Genomic DNA, 16,775 nt, shown 5'->3' on the forward strand with positions numbered 1-16,775 from the left:
ATTGTTTTTTTCCCCCCCTCTAATAAACTAGGATGTTTAAAGTCATATTCATATATTTTTTTTTTAAATAAAACATAACAGGCACGCGGGAGATTTTTTTTTTCAAAACCACCTCAATAGTCTGTTGGCTTTGCACGGCTGTTACAAACCTGGGTACTGAAGCTCGATGCTTGGCCATGGCTAACAGCAGCGGTGAGAGATTGCTGATCTATTCCTCGCCACCTCCCCACTTTGCCAACACGCACTGACCGGTGTGCTAAAGTACGGTAACAAAAATAAACCCCAATTACCAACCCAGCATGGGGGGAGCCCTAAATCAAACAGTGAATTGGCAAAGGGCAGTACGTTATGACTTTATTTTTACTTTTTGATTTACTGTTACCAATCAATTAATGAATGCACTTGATCATGATAAGGAGTTTCTCATACGTGTAATTCTAGACTGTTTACAATAAAAAAATAAATTAGGATAAATGTCACACTGCATTCAGATGCGGCAAGCAAGGGGAGCAGAGCGTGCACCTGATTGGCCTTGTAGTCCCTCTTCTGAAAATCATAGCCCAGCTGCGCGTAGAAGTTGTTTCCGAAGCTGAAACAGCGACCCGATCGCGTCCACACAAAGGAGTGGCGACTCCCGCACGCGACCCCAGCCACCTCCATGTCACCGCGGCAGCCCGAAGGCGCCAGTTGCACCTCCACAGGCTCGCCGCGGATGCTGCTATCACCGCAGCCCAGCCTGCGGTGAATCGAGCCCACACGCGCACGACAAATGAACCGCAAGACCTTGCTGAACTCTGGTCATCCTCGCAGCGGCGGCTTTTTGGCCTGCCGCCAAACAAAGGCAGTTTATATACTCTTTGGTTCTATTCGGTAAAGTCACGTAGGTAAAAAATAAAACAACAAAAATCACGACGTTTCGGCCACAACACAAGCGGCCTTCATCAGGTGAAGGGATCAGGCTGTCTCGAGGACAGCGCTGGAGTGAAACGCAGCCAAGCTCAGACCGCGGACCTTTAAGCTGTGTGCGAGCAAACAAGGTGCCTTGACAAAGGAATTAGCATAAAAATTAGCATTTGATTGGCCGACTTTAGAAAAGAGGTGGTGTACGTGCAGGTGGACTTGCCGTTTGGCGCGGGGGGGGGGGGAGTTTACCTATTGATGGTGTGAAAAGGGAATTTATAAGAGCTGCGAAAGTTTGGGGTACCACTACTTGAAAAATATACTGTACCATTGAAATTAATTTAATGTTTAGTTCGATTTAGAACATCTTTCCAATGGTTGCTTAATTTGAAAGCACCCCAAACTTTCGCAGCTCTTATAAATTCCCTTTTCACACCATCAATAGGTAAACTCCCCCCTTCCCCCCCGCGCCAAACGGCAAGTCCACCGGCACGTACACCACCTCTATGCTAAGTCGGCCAATCAAATGCTAATTTTTATGCTAATTCCTTTGTCAAGGCACCTTGTTTCCTCGCACACAGCTTAAAGGTCCACGGTCTGAGCGTGGCTGTGTTCCACTCCAGCGCTGTCCTCGAGACAGCCTGATCCCTTCACCTGATGAAGGCCGCTTGTGTTGTGGCCGAAACGTCGTGATTTTTGTTGTTTTATTTTTTACCTACGTGACTTTACCGAATAGAACCAAAGAGTATGGATCCTTGCAGTCACGAAAGCTTCAAATCTGGAAAGGCAGTTTAACTGCATCGTGCGCTTTCAGATGCGCTTCTGCGGCCGTCTGGAACGCACTTCCTTCCGATATTAGGAAGCCACTTAGAGCTATGCACTTTTAAATATAGGTTGAAATCTAATTTCTTTAGAACTGCTTTTTTGTGTTGAGTTCCTTGTCTTTACCTCGCGCGACTCCAATGAGCACGCTTGGCTACGCTGCGGAATAAGTTCAACATACGTCCACACAGCACTCGCACATATACCATGGGTTTATCTAAATGAAAAGTTACAGAAGTCTATATTAATGTGTCCATTGACCAGCTGACAATATTAACATGATTCACTTAATTTCACTGTTAAGGTTAACATTAAACACCTGGAAATTTGTCAACATGAGCTTGAACACGAGCTGCTCTCTATATTTTTTTTTAAATGCGAACAATTATATTTTGAGCAACATGTCAAAATTAGAGATCTAACTGATATGAACAGAGCATATACATATCTAAAAAAATCTGTAATTTGAATATTATCTTGGTCAATTCACTGTTGGATGAAGGCAGCTCTAAGCCACACATTATTGTAATGTAATGATCCACCTCATATCCCCAAATGAGCTCGTTTCAATTCTCGTGGTTGTACATAAGCTCGTTGAGTCAATTATTTTGACAGTAATTTTGTACGTGAAAATACGTAAATAACATTACATCGAGTATTTTTTTTAAGAATTACATTTTACTTGTTAATCTGTGTTGGCATGTTACTTTGTTTTGTATATGCAGAACACTTACTGTCCACTGTGACCATGCCCCCAGCTGAAAATCCTGTTTGTTTCTGGAAGAAAGGAGACATTTTTGTTTATTTACAACGAGAGTTGATCGTCATCTTTGACACCGTTAATTTAATGTTATATTCATCACGATAAATATTTCATTGGAGCAAAACACCATAAACTCTGCAAATTATGTTTGGCAATAGCACAGACTGTTATAAAATAAGCTTTGATGAAGTTAAGGCTGGTGGTTCATGTTTGAACAATTTAGTGTGTACGTGTTTCTTTACACAGGTCTCTGTATTATGAAGCTATAAAGTCTGCATGCATCCAATGAAATAAACATGAGTTCAATAACAAAAAAATTTAGTTGAGATATATTAGTTTGACTCCACTGGCACAGATGAAAATGTTAAGATTCTCAAACTATTCATAATTTCTGCACAGCTGTTCCACACATGTTACTGCTAACCCTACTGAATAAGGAGAAACAGAACAGACACATTACTGACCAATATCTACTCTGACTTAAAACATACCTTGAACCTCAAGCAACGGTTACAACCCAGCCAGTAATAGATGCTTTCGATATAAGCAGCAGATGGTAAAATAATAAAATACGAAATATAAACCACGCAAACATTAGAGATCATAAGGCAATGTTTGCCACAATAGAATGGTTAACTTCTGGTTTCACTCAAAATCTTAGCTCATTTGCAGGACACTTTCATTAGATGGGTACAATGTGAGTGTCTTGGTGAATGCAAGGAATTATCAAATACGTTGAGCTTAAATCCATGGTAATGTAATTGATTTCCTCGCAGTTCAAGGAAAACATGTTTCACAATATCCAGCAAAAGTTAAATCACTGTTTTGCTTCCCTTTCTTGACCTCAAGGCCTTCTTCAAAAGATTGTATTTTACAACGACTGCATTTCAATGTGTTGTCATCTAATTGAAATAAAGGCACCAATTGAAAATAACACGCACACACTTATTCCATGTGATTCACAAACGAATTCTAAAACATCATGAAGGAAAATCGCCTGAATCCACTTTGCCAACTTCGTTGCTTGTACTCAATCAAGTGTAACCACTGTAGTTTTTTGCAGAATTATGTAAATCAGTTTTCGCACGAGAACATCTACAATGATGCTGCTTGGATGCTATCCGCACCATCAGGAAATACATCTTGGGAGTCCCCCCAGTGGGAAAAAAGAAACACAAAACCAAAAAAACACAATGAAGAGCACGTGGATATATTCCAGCCCACATAACTGTTATCAGTAACCGACCCAGTGGCTCACCTGTTATTATGGGTCAGACTATCGATTTAATAAGACAAAATGCCATTGTTCTTATCAGTGATTTAACAGAAATTGGCGTTGAGTATTCTATTAGGATTCAGCTGTGCATCACTTAAATGACCAATATAGTACCATAATCTCCGCATCATATGTGAACAAATGTGGTCACAATTCTTTCCCGTGTGCATTCTCCACCCCCTCCCCCAACCGAGTCTCGTGTTTTTCTCAGACACAAGAAGGCTGCAGCCAAGTAGGCTTGTTGTGACCTTTTAAAAATGCAAATGAGCTTTGGAATAACACGTGCTCGATGATGGACTGTATGCTATAAGGCAACTCTTTGCACAGCACAATTGCAGGTAAGCATTTATATGCACTATCTTGCTGGTGCTTGGTACCATTATTTTTCAAGGGGAATTTTGTTTTTGTAAACATTTTGAACGTTAGTTTTTTTCGTGTATTACTTATTTCATTCAAATGCAAAAAAGTAAAATTTTCTGAATATGTTATACGATACTAATGGATTATATAACAATAAAAAACGCTTTATAGCCTGCAGGTATTATTGTATGAGCTTGTAATGTCATTGTGCAATGATTGTATGCAAGACAAACACTGTAAGAATTAAAGTTACAGTGTGGTGCAGGTACATTGTTTTGAAGATTACAAATATGTGCATTGTTTAAAACATTTTCACAAAATCTGGGTGGGAGAAACTTCATTTGGCCGATATATTAGTGCAGTATTGTTACAACTATCATAGAAAAAGTTATGTATTTGTATCCATCAATCATTCATAGTTTCTGAACAGAAATCATACACCGTATAATTAAGAACTACAGCATAATAGTTTATTTTTTGTAAATAGAGAGGCGGCTTATGATTAAACAATATTTCTTGATTTTTTAAAGATTAGCCAAATTAAAATTCCTATTCCTATTAACAGCAACTATGAAATATTAGCTACAAAATGGCAAAAAAAAAAAATTCCTGCTCATAGTAATTATGAGCAACGTGAAACCAGGAGCTGAAACCCAACGCCTATCTGTTGTCCAGTGCTTGTGTTTGTAGCGTGTATCCACGGCTTACAGAAACGCACACACACAGGTAACGGGTTTGACAGATTTTCATTAACGATTCCGTGCCGTCCGTCAGGACCCCTCGGGCAGCCTGACTCTACTTCTGTCGTCGCCTGTGGAATAGGGTGCGTGAAACAAGAGCGCTTGATGAAAAGGTAGAGTGAGCACAGAGGGAGGAGGCACGAGAGGGGGCGGGGGGGAGGAGGAGATGGGAGGGAGAGAGAAAAGCGTGGACTGGAGGGGGCGGGAAGAGGTCTAACAAAGAGGGGACGAGCGGCCATAGTTCACCTGCCAGCCCTCCAGGAACCTTCACAAAGCCTGAGGTCATGCGCATAAACAGGGCCTCACACGGGACAACAAGAGCAGATGACAGTTCGCCACACCACCCCAGCACAGATCGCCACGGTGGCGAAATGTTAACTACCTCGCTCGGTATACAGAAGGTCGTGGGTTCGACCATTGACCCTAACGCCTGTTGTATATTTGGAGTTTGTATGTTCTCTCTCTCTCTCCCCGTGGTCGCGTGGATTTTTTTACGTTTCCTTCGATTTTTCCCTCCAGGTTTAAAATCGAAATGAGTTCATAAAGAACTTGGCTGCCTATAGATTTCCACGTGATAAGCCACTTCGGTGAGCTTTCATTTGTGGACAGGTTGCTTCTGAAAAAGAGTTATATCGTTCTGTGGGCCTTACCTGGTAAAAATAAATAAGAATAGGAACAGATGGACCCAACAGCTACTTCTTCAACATTGGCAAAATAACTGCTGCTCCACCAATAGGTTCAAATATGCATATGAATTACACCCCCGTCAAAACAAAAAGCTGGCACTACTAATTACAAATGTGTCTTTCTTGATTGTCAGTGCTCCTTTTTTTCCAAATGTACGACTTTAAACATTACTGATCAAAAGTATGAAAAAGCTCAAATTTAATTTAAAGTATACATCTCTGCTGTGAATCCCGTGCAGTGTTTTATTGCTACGTATTTTAATATAAATGCATCAGGGAAATTTATATTTGCGAGGTTGTATGCATTATTTAGAATACTCTTGAGGGTTTCTTTTTTTTTAATCCAAGCATAAAATGAATGATTGATGAGATATGAATGTTTGACAAGTGGAAATGATAAAAGAGGCAACTTTGTGCAATACAGCATCAGAATAAAAACCTGTTTTTTGGGATTAAACAATGGCCTTAAGTGCCATCTACTGGCCTCTGGCCTCTTGTGCAGACAATAATGACAGGTTCAGCACGTGGGCAGTCCTTGGAGCATGCGTCATATGGGTTATTATAACGTTGTCTTATTAATCTAATAGGTTTTGACACTTTAGTTATATTATTGATATTGATGCTCCGTATAAGTACGTATAACACAACTTATACATTCATGCATTCATTTTCATTTTCCTCCCTTTTATGTATGAATGAATCAATAATCCAATACATATACGCTACAAATGCGATGGACAATTTCCAGAAGAAAAAATAATTACCAACAATTGATGCTCCAATTGTGACAATTTTTAAAACAGGCCAGTGAAAAAAAACAGTTCCACAATCGAAAATCACCTGTGACCACGAGGGTGTGTGTGGCACCGCACGCTAGCAGGTGCACGGCTCCCAAATGCTCCGTGCTGAACTGGGGAAGCCACCCTTGGTGCGACTCCACGTTGGCTCCCTGACCATGTCCATGCTGTCCAAACTCGCCGCAGCCCCAAGCAAACAACCGCCGGCCCTCCAGTCTCTCGCCAGACTTCGCAGAGCTCACATTCTCAGAGGTCCACATCTTCATGCCGTTTATTACAGTGTCCCCCATTTTCATCATAAATCATGCCCTGAAATACAGACATCTGATGGATTGGTTTTCTTGGTCAATAGATATATTTTAACACAGGGTTTGTTGTTGTTGTTGTAACTAATGATTCAAAATAAGACTCTTGGGCCAAATTTGTGTCAAGGCCCTCAACCAAGATATGTTGACTTTTTAAAAGCTATTAAAATAACTTTTTTTTTAATTAGAAGCTGCATCCCTGCAATTACGAAGCACCACGGTGATGAGATGTTAACTACCTCACCTGGTATACAAGAGGTCGTGGGTTCGATCCCGACCCTGACGCCTATATATTTGGAGTTATCATGTCTCTCTCCCCATGGTTATGTGAATTTGTCTCTGGGTCCTCCGGTTTTCCTTCCACATTTCGAATCGACATGCTTTTAAATGTCCACGTGATAAGCCACTTCGTTCACCTTTCACTTGTGGCCAGGTGGCTTCTGAAAAAGAGCTGTATAGCTCAGTGGGCCTTACCTGCTTAAATTAATAAATAGTTCAGTTTCATTACTTTTCATGCAACTGTTTGTGGAAGGGCCTTAGCCTAGGGGACATTCAAGAGGCCCCCTCTCGAAGATTATTGGGCTGAACATTAAAAAAAACAATCACTATGAATTTCACGTGTACATTTTCAGCAGTCGTAATATACATTAAAATTACTTCACATTACTTAATATGAAGAAATATTAAAATGACAAAATATTTCCCATCAAAAAGAGTCTGAAAATTAATCTATGATCGTACATTGATAACAAATCCTCTCCTGATTAATATTTTTCTTACGTCATGTTATAGTGCATGTGAAATTGTTGGCATCGCAAAAATATGCATATAGGATTATAAAGGGATACATGTTATTGCTTTAGATATTATAACCACTGCTAAGTAAAAATTGGGTTCATAATATCCATAGTATCCGTTCTGAACTCTAAAATCACATTACACGTGTGTGGCCTTCTGCATTAAAACAACGTCACTTTTAACAGTCACATATGAACTGGCGTCACGCTCAGAGCATGTATTAAGCATGCTGTGTGTACATGTTCATACATTTCCGTGCACTGCACAAATATTACCACAAAACACCATCATATTACAAGCCCACTCATGACAACATTCAAAGCCGACAGCACTCCACACTGTACCTCATCGGATAATTTAACTGTGGGACATTTTAGTGCACAATCATGACTTACCGGAACACTCGAGGGTTATCTCGGATTGCTAATTGTTATAAGCATATTCAATAGCCTATCTCACTTGACAGGGCCCTCTAATCTCACGACGGCCGCGAGCGTTTGTAACCTAAGCCACTGCTTGTTGTACCACCGAATACAGTGCGTGGACACAGGCTAAGCATAGTTTCAGGCACACAAGAACACATCCTAGCAACAGATTGCCGTGCCTTTTTTTTCTCTAAGTGCAAACTTTGGCAGCTTTCGTCGAGCCTTCAGGTACAATGAAGGCTTGTTTGTGTCCCTGTGTACACACACACACACTGCTCTTTAGCCTTGTACTCTTGGACGTTAAACACTGTCAGGGGGGAAAAACAGCACGAATATGTTGTCATTCTGCAGTAGATAAAACAAGAACGCCTTTTTTTTTACACGAATGGAATAATTATCAAGTGGAGTTTTTAATTATCGACAGACGGAACAGTGGCCCGTGTGAACCTCTAGCTCGTTGTAGCCAATGTGTAAGTGGACTGATCACAGCCAGGAAACATTGTTTCTGAGATTCCTTGCAGGAAAACAGATATTTTATATTTCGATAACGCCGACTGTAACATGGGACATTACATGAAAACTGTGCAAGACCCTTTGACATGTGATAATTAGGATCTAGATATATGACCAAGGTAGCAGATTTTCTTGTGAAATCACTTCACTTTACAACATTGCACTGCTCTTTATTCAATGATATTTCCCTAAATCATGTCCAATGTTCACCCACTGAAAATAGTTAACATTTTTACATAAAACATTGAAATGCCCTAAGTGGCAATAATATGTATGTGGTGTGATTAATTATTGCAACTCAAAACATATTGTGGATGATTGCTCCCAGAAAATATTGCATTAGAAAATCAAGTTCGTGACTTTGCTACGGACTGAGGTTTTGTTTGTATGGGTGCGGCAACACCATTAGCTTAGAATCCATAAATGACTCAATACATATTAAAACAAAAACACCTTCCTTCAAAGCTGCTCACACACAGCTGTAGTCAAGGGTTTTTCTCATGACTAATAATGCAACATTTTTTAAGTTATAAAACCTTCCACACTCGTAAATGAACTTCGTCATACTTTCTGTTGAAATAAAAAAATGTGTTTTTTGCTTGGTACTCAACACATTTCTTCATATGCGGCTGAAGTTATTGAACGTGAACAAATTCTCAAAGTGCAAAACAAATGTGAGAGAGAACAAAATCATTCAAATGCCATGCAACACATCAATAATAAAAAAACCCCATCTGTACCTGAAAAACATTCGCCATTCGCTCACGCGTCTTGAAAAGGCACTTCAAAAAGACCCACTTCTCCACTCTTTTGTACAGGATGTCCAGAGAAATGAAACGCACCACTCTGTCATGCCATAATGCAATCAAGGGCGCTTTATGTAATGCGTATCATTACTACATTTAAAAGCTAAACAGATATCCCGTGTCTACGTGTGGAGAACATTACTGCACTGTTTCTGCAACCAGGGTGTTGTTTATAACTCACCAAAAATCAGCCGACTGCCCCACTGCTCCGTAGTTGTCTTCTCTTTTGGTGTTTACCGAAATGTTATTCTGAAATTATGACTTCGGCTTATTCTATAGCCTACATCTATTCATATTACTCGTAGCAAAGAATAACAGTTCGTGGGAGGATGGTTTGCTGTTTTAAATCTTCAAAAGTGTTCTCCACTTCGCGTTGTTTGTTCAGGGCTGAGAAATGTGTGTTGGTAACGCAAGGTTTGGTGTTTTTATCGATCCAGGCAACTGCTTTTTATTGCGTGGAACTGCATAACAAAACACTTTTCCCGCTTGCTTTTGCTGGCCACTTAAATACTGAACACAGCTAAGTGACATTTCACGGTAAACCTTTATGATGTTTGTTCTGTACCCTTATTTCAATGCACAATGGCTTTGCAGTTGCTCCCTCATTTCACACTTTTTTTTCTCTTTAAATATTACTTGCCAAATTTGCAATGCGTATTAACTGTTCTGTGGTTGTGTAACCGAATTACGTATTTAATGGGTATCTCCATTTCTAAAGTAAACACGGACAGCTCACGAAATTAACGAACTTGTGACAACCCAATAATTTGTCCGGGAGTTGCATACTCGAACATTTAAATCCAATTGAATAATTGAGATAATTTAAATTCGAATATTAATTCACCAAGAAACAACCAACACTCATCCTACTAAACTATTTTTTTTATTTTACCAAGTAAGGCCCACTGAGCTACATATCTCTTTTTCAGAAGCAGTCTGGCCACAAATGATAGCTTAACGAAGTGGCTTATCACGTGGAAATGTATAGCAGCCAAACACTCCCAACGCGTGTTTCCAAATGTGGAGAGAAAGACCGACCGGGTGACCAGGAGAAAAATCCACGCGCAAAGATGCAAAAACCAAATATACAGGCGTCAGAGTTTGGATCGAACCCACGACCTCCTGCATAACAGGTGAGGTAGTTAACATCTCGCGAACGCAGCGCTAAACTTAACCGTGGATGTAATGATTTTGTGTAATGTTGACATAAAATACATTGATCTCGATGAACACTCAAATAATACGAACAAATCGACCACAAAGTTATTCCTAAGTCAATACGCCTGAGCTAAAGCATTTTCTTTACCAGTCGGTTCACTTCGTATTGCAAACCAAGTTTCTAAATGTAGTTGTACACAACGTACCAACAGCAGAGACTTGCGCAATGCGGTTGCCATGAGAGGGAATGCCTCTAGATATGAACCACAAAACTATTCGTAAAGCAACTTTTGATGAACTGCAAACTGTAGCAAACACAGGATTTAGAAAATGTTGCTTCGCCGTGCCAGACATAGATTCTCATCCATTCCACAATTATAATGATGCGCCGATTCAATAATGAAAGTTATAAACGGTTGCTTTATTGTTACTTGAAGACAGCGGTGAGTACAATGAAGACTGACTACGATACATTATAATGGCATGTCAGCAGCGGAAGCTTAAGTGGTCTTACGAGAGCACAAACAACATTCTACAAGAATGCTAAATTCACTCATAGATGTGTCTTTCATGTTGAAGGAAATAAACATAACCTTGGCAAAATGACATTAAGTAAACATGTACAGTTTCCTTTAATTCATTATAAGTCTTTCGTCATGTAACACGTAAATTGTCCACCTCCCATCCTAAAATTTCATTTACTACTGCTTTCAGTCAAGCAAAAAGATGGTTATTTCAATGTGTCACGTAGTACCTTATATAAATGCTGGATGATGACTGCATGGTAACAACGCTTCCAATGAATATTCTATGTTTGTATTATTAATTAAAATGTGGTCTTACCTTATTAATTTAAATATATACCGTACATAGTGTCATATATTTCCACATATATTAATATATAAGCAACTTTGTTTAGTCGTACTGCTTGGGAAACTCATGCAGTTATTGCTGTTTAATGAGGCCAATTGGAATAAATATGGATACACTTTTACAGGACCTACGTAAATCTACCACCAAAATGTCCTGCTATTCGAATATATCACTTATCGTTGCACCAAAGAACAAAACAAAATTAACAATAAAATACTGTTACTAGCTTTAAAAAGGCATACTAATTTAAATGTGACTAATTTGGAGCATAGTTCTGGGTAAAAAAAATGCTAATGCACGTAATAATATCAAATGTAAAAACAACAAAACACCACCCTTTTCATTCCTGTATTGAAATTGCGCACGAACAGCCAACACCGCATTGTTAATTACTTGTTATTAAATTATCTATGTTATGTATGTCAAAAGCAAAACCACATCATTAACCAGCTGGTCTTTCCACAGACAAACAGGTTTTGTGGGTGAAAATCTTATCTTCTATCGATATACTTTGAAAAGAAAATATAAAATTACACTAATGAGTTATACTTAGCTATTGTTTTCAGTAAAGAGTGTCGGGAAACCGCACGTTGCGTTACAAGTGGGTGTCTGCTATTGGAATCCGTTTCAGTTCCACGATTTGGGAGTTCCTTATGCTCCCGCCATCCTGGCTGTCTCTGTAGGAGCCATCCTCACTCACACTCAGTCCAGCGCCTGAATAAACAAAAATTAAATGAACATCAAAACAAGTTTATCAAAGGACATTGCAGCAAATTACATCGCGAGTTAATCAATTAAATGGGATAATCTCTTGAAAACGTTAAATGATTTACACCGGGATGTGATAAACACCGGTTATAAATATAAATTCCCATAAATTATTTAGATGATTCTTGGCATATTTTCAATAGCTCTTTGGAACATACCTGCAGTGAGACATTTTAGAGAAAAATATCTTATCAAACATAATTGCTTAATCTATCATTCTAATACAACATATTCAAGTGTTAATGGTATGAATACAATCCTTCAAATAGATTTATGTATAATTTTTTTCACGAAATTACATGTACGTAATAGTCTGATACATTTGATTTTAAACATGCAAATACTGTATCATAACAATAGCGTACAACATCCTTGCATTGTTGAATGTTCCACGTAAAATATAACCAACAAAAGTAAATTAATGAAAAATAAACACATAAATCAGTCACAGGTGGCCGGATATTTACTCTTTGTAAAGCAAAATATGTTACGCTCATGCCCCCGAGATTTTATTATCATTTCAGAAATAACCTCGATACACCAAAAAGTTATGTATTCATGGTCATGTAAGGTCAACACAATACTCTTGATGTATGCATGGTGAGACCTGGGAGAGGTGAAAAGAGGCACATTGGGTGCTCGTGTTACCGAGGGTCCCCATAGACTCCTGTTTACTATGACCAGGCAGAGACCGCCACGTCTCAGTTTCCACGGACCTTACACTAATTATGCAAATACCAAAATTAACATATGCGCAATGCATATCTGTTACCATTTAATGGTTGCCAATGCGCTCAATTCAATTTCTCAGATTTCATTCTTTGAAGTCTTTTTTTCACATAAGAGAAAACTGATTCATGTAATTGTAGTGTAAACATTCACTACCAGAATTTCCCTGCACAAGTAAGTGGAGAGCTGCTGAGAGAACCCTTGTTTTACTGTCACTGCAAGCGTCGCAGCCTTACTTACACCTGCCGGTTAATTCATTCACCCCTGAAATGGCTCTCTCGGTAGACTCACCCGCTTTGAGTGCAAAAATTAGGTCATCAAAGTCCTGCGAGTCTTCGTCTGGAAGCAGTCCGTTGTTGACGTACGCGTACGTGGGGTCATAGCGGAGGCCCCTTTGAGGGCTCTCCTCGGGAAGGATTTGGGCACGGCTCGCTTGGCGTACGGAGCGGCCAGGCCAGTCCACTTGGGTCTTGAGCAGAATTCAAAAGGGACAGTCAGCTGAGCACCACTGAATCACAAGGCTGTGCAGAGATTTCACGCATGTTTTCATCAAATACCGCTTGACGTTTAACTCCGTGCACTATAACTATGTAACAATTTTTTTTAAATATATATAACCAAGTAAGGCCCACTGAGCTATATAGCTCTTTTTCAGAAGCAACCTAGCCATAAATGATAGCTCAACGAAGTGGCTTATTACTTGGAAATTTCTAGCAGCCAAATACTCTAAACGCGCGTTTATAAATGTGGAGGTAAAAACTGGAGGACCCGGAGAAAAATCCACGTGACTACAGGGAGAACATGCAAACTCCAAACATACAGGGGACCTCCTGTAAATCAGGCAAGGTAGTTAACATCTCACCACCACGGCACCCCACTATAAGCAGTGTCGTACAACTATTCATAATACAGGTTTCATGGGTTAGACCGAGTAAATATATAAATGTGTCATTAATGTGTCATTAACCACTACCTGACACAGACAATTAGTAAGGTTGTTACGTAAACAGAACACGCCAATTCATTACCAGTACAGCACACCAGTGTGTTGGAGAGCAAAGACACATCATTTAGAACCTGAGTACTGTGGCTTTGCTCTCTAACACACCGGTGTGCTGTACTAGTAACGAATTGGCATGTTCTGTTTACATGACAAACCTTACTAATTGGCTGTGTAGAGTGGTGACGACTTTAACGACACATATTTACATGATCTAACCCAATAAAACCTGTATTCTGGATGACATTGGTCGCGAAACCCTACGTGTTCAACTGTCTTACAACTATTGTATTCACATTTAAATAAAATTCAATCTCAGCTGATATTGTTTCCTGTCTAAAGCCACACTTAAAATAAACAAGCCAGGTTATTAATACATTTGTATATTCCACCACAATAAACAAATATACTTTTTTCACTTAATTTCAATAGAAAATCCAGTAGCCATAGGCAAAATTGTGAATCACCTTCTGGAAAAGCCCAGTGATCTATTTGCTCTTTTTCATCGGCGACATGGCCACACATAACTCACCGAAGTGGTTTATCAAATGTGTAGCCACATAATCTGAATACATGTGTCTAAAAGTGGTGAACCAAACTGAAGGAACTGGAGGAAATCCACACGACCACGGGGTGAGAACACGCAAAATCCAAACAACACACACAGACGTCAGGGTTCGATTGAACCCACGATCTCCTGCATACCAATCGAGGCAGATAACATCTCGCCACCACGAGATCCCATGACAGTAGGTGTATCTACCATAAAATACACACCGTCTGCTTCGCAGTGGATGACATTCACAATAGTAGGCCATTGTCTGCCGGCGTCATGGTCCACATTTGCCAAATTTGAAAAATTACCAGCAAATTACTCAATTGGGATTATACACAGCAATCATCCCCACACCCCCTCCTGCAAAAACTTGGCAAGACCCTCCTGAAACACAATCATGAGTGTCAGTGAGGATTTCCTGAGGAAGTAAGCATTCTAATAAATAATGCTAATCACCCACTGCTTCCATAGCAACATGTAATTTTATTTTTAATATTTCCATATTTTCCATATTTCCATGTTGCTACATTTCAATCCATTGTATTTTTAGTTGCGGTCTGCATCAAGTGCTAGAGACACAATATCTGAAGTAACCTCAAATTGTACACATTATATACAGCACTGCGAATACAACCCTTGTTTACATTTTACATGTACAATGCAGGAGCCCAAAAATATCCCAAGAAAGTACAGAATTGGATTCAGTCCATTTGTGAGAATCTTTCAGTTTTATTCACTCGTAGCCATGGGGTTACTCCAGGTTAACTCTGGTTTCATCCACTTGCCAAATACTAAATATAATGGAAATGGTCATACAGCCCATTCCAGGGCCTTCTTGAAAAAGAACATCTCAGGCTTTCCTAGATAAAGGGAATTATTATTAAATTACAGTGTAATAAAGTAATGACTTACGGTGCAAGGAAGAGTGGTTGTTGTGGACAGGTTATTACCTCCTCAAGGGCAGTGATGAGGTTCTGGGTGCTTTTGTTGATGTCTCCAATGTCCTCAGGATACGTACTGCCAGGCAAGGGGTGAGCTGCCCTCCCAGACGCCTCTCTGCTTGCGTTTAAATTGTAGCTGGTTTTCACTGGCCAGCACAGCTGATTCCGCAGCACTGCATAGACCACCAGCGTGTACAGGCCCTGGAATGGCAGTGGCACATTTCCAAAATTGCATTGATAACTGAAACGCATTTTGCAGTGAAACGCTTGATGTAAAATAAGTCTGGAAAACCAACTGTGGAATTTAACTCGGGTTAGCAGGTTCATATGCCGTGCTACTAACTATTGCACCACGAGTCCACCAATGACTTTCAATATCAATAGGAAATATAAACAATTGCAGTTTATGCATGGTTGCTTTATATTGATCAAAAGCAGCAGACGCTCTTTTATCTCTCAGACTTTGTTGCAATTAAAGAAACTGACAATCCAGAATTAGAAATGTGGATAAACAAGAGTCAAAACTAGCAAAAAATATAGAATACACACAAAAACCTACCTGCAGACTATTGCAGATCACAAACAGAATAAGCATCCACAGTCTCCGATATGCCAAGTGCAGTCCTCCCCAGAGCCAGCTCAATGTGATTAGCACAAACAAGTACAGGATAAGTGGGACCTCTGGGAAAACACACACACAGAAACATGCATGTACAATGTCAAACGTAGAAATGTTTGATAAGCAATGTGTGCACAGTGGAATATTTCATAATATTTCAGTTGTCACCAGGCCAATAATATGGTTTGCATAGGGTTCAGCAATTTTTTTTTTTATCAAATGCATGTGAAAGGCTCTTAACATGTGCAGCCCATTGTATGTGCCCATTCAAAAGTAACCACTATTGTCATAATTTATTTTTATGACACAGAAGACTAATACCAGACATAAGGACGTTGGTGCTCCAGCTGATGTATATATTCACCCACCACATAATCCATTTATCTACGTATTAATAACTAACCAACCAAAAGCGTGACTAGGGCTCAACGAGTCTCATTGACTTAGTCCCGCACGTGGCTCACACCTGAGGAGTTTGGCTTGCCCCTGAAAACGTCATCGTAGCTGCGCCACTGCTCAGCCAGCTGGTAGGCATGCAAGAGGGTGACCGTTGAAGCCAGCAGGCACACGAGTGGTCCAAGTACGGCCGACACCAGCGCCACGTACTGCTCACGGACAAAGCAGCTACACAGCAACGCGCACGGCCCGTGGCACAACGCAAAAACACGCCGTCAAAGGGGTTGCTATTTGTAAATGGCAATAGTAAAAGTGTCGCCCTGCATTGCTTTCTTATGCCACTGCTGGCAGAAGGGAGTCCACAAGAGGGAGCTCTAGAAAGCCCCACTCGAAGGTAATGTTGGGCCTACTCTTCCACGCTGGTCAGACTTCTTGGAAGAGGAGGGCAGAGGAGGGGGTATTTGATAATATTGGACCATTGCTTCAACTGCCACGCCTGAAAGACCCAACCAGTGACCTCAGGATTGCAGTGGCCAAATGTTCT

The 16,775-nt window shown here is 40.1% G+C and overlaps 2 protein-coding genes across 10 annotated transcripts in view; both read right to left on the reverse strand.

Annotated features, from left to right (window-relative positions):
* Positions 1-8,001, reverse strand: part of LOC116941905 (uncharacterized) — a 37,216-nt gene extending 29,215 nt beyond the window's left edge. For 2 of the 4 annotated variants that reach the window (XM_032953236.2, XM_032953239.2), the window contains exons 1-4: positions 7,843-8,001; positions 6,388-6,653; positions 2,457-2,499; positions 523-736 (exon numbers count right to left, since the gene is read on the reverse strand). In XM_032953236.2, the coding sequence (XP_032809127.2) occupies positions 523-736; positions 2,457-2,499; positions 6,388-6,643 (513 nt within the window). In that variant the 5' untranslated portion in view covers positions 6,644-6,653; positions 7,843-8,001. Of the gene's footprint in view, positions 1-522; positions 737-2,456; positions 2,500-6,387; positions 6,669-7,842 lie in introns of all 4 variants that reach the window. The other 2 variants (XM_032953237.2, XM_032953240.2) reach the window with 2 other exon arrangements.
* Positions 8,002-10,749: 2,748 nt separating this feature from the next.
* Positions 10,750-16,775, reverse strand: part of ADGRV1 (adhesion G protein-coupled receptor V1) — a 104,414-nt gene continuing 98,388 nt past the window's right edge. For 5 of the 6 annotated variants that reach the window (XM_032953241.2, XM_032953242.2, XM_032953243.2 and 2 more), the window contains 5 exons: positions 16,302-16,459; positions 15,776-15,897; positions 15,226-15,417; positions 13,011-13,188; positions 10,750-11,936 (listed from right to left, as the gene is read on the reverse strand). In XM_032953241.2, coding sequence (XP_032809132.2) covers positions 11,818-11,936; positions 13,011-13,188; positions 15,226-15,417; positions 15,776-15,897; positions 16,302-16,459 — 769 coding nt within the window. In that variant the 3' untranslated portion in view covers positions 10,750-11,817. Of the gene's footprint in view, positions 11,937-13,010; positions 13,189-15,187; positions 15,418-15,775; positions 15,898-16,301; positions 16,460-16,775 lie in introns of all 6 variants that reach the window. The other variant, XM_032953246.2, reaches the window with a different exon arrangement.

Source organism: Petromyzon marinus, chromosome 13 (assembly GCF_048934315.1).
Source record: "Petromyzon marinus isolate PM22_M1 ecotype Great Lakes invasive population chromosome 13, UKy_Petmar_22M1.pri1.0, whole genome shotgun sequence".
In the NCBI taxonomy this organism is placed as follows: Eukaryota; Metazoa; Chordata; class Hyperoartia; order Petromyzontiformes; family Petromyzontidae; genus Petromyzon; species Petromyzon marinus.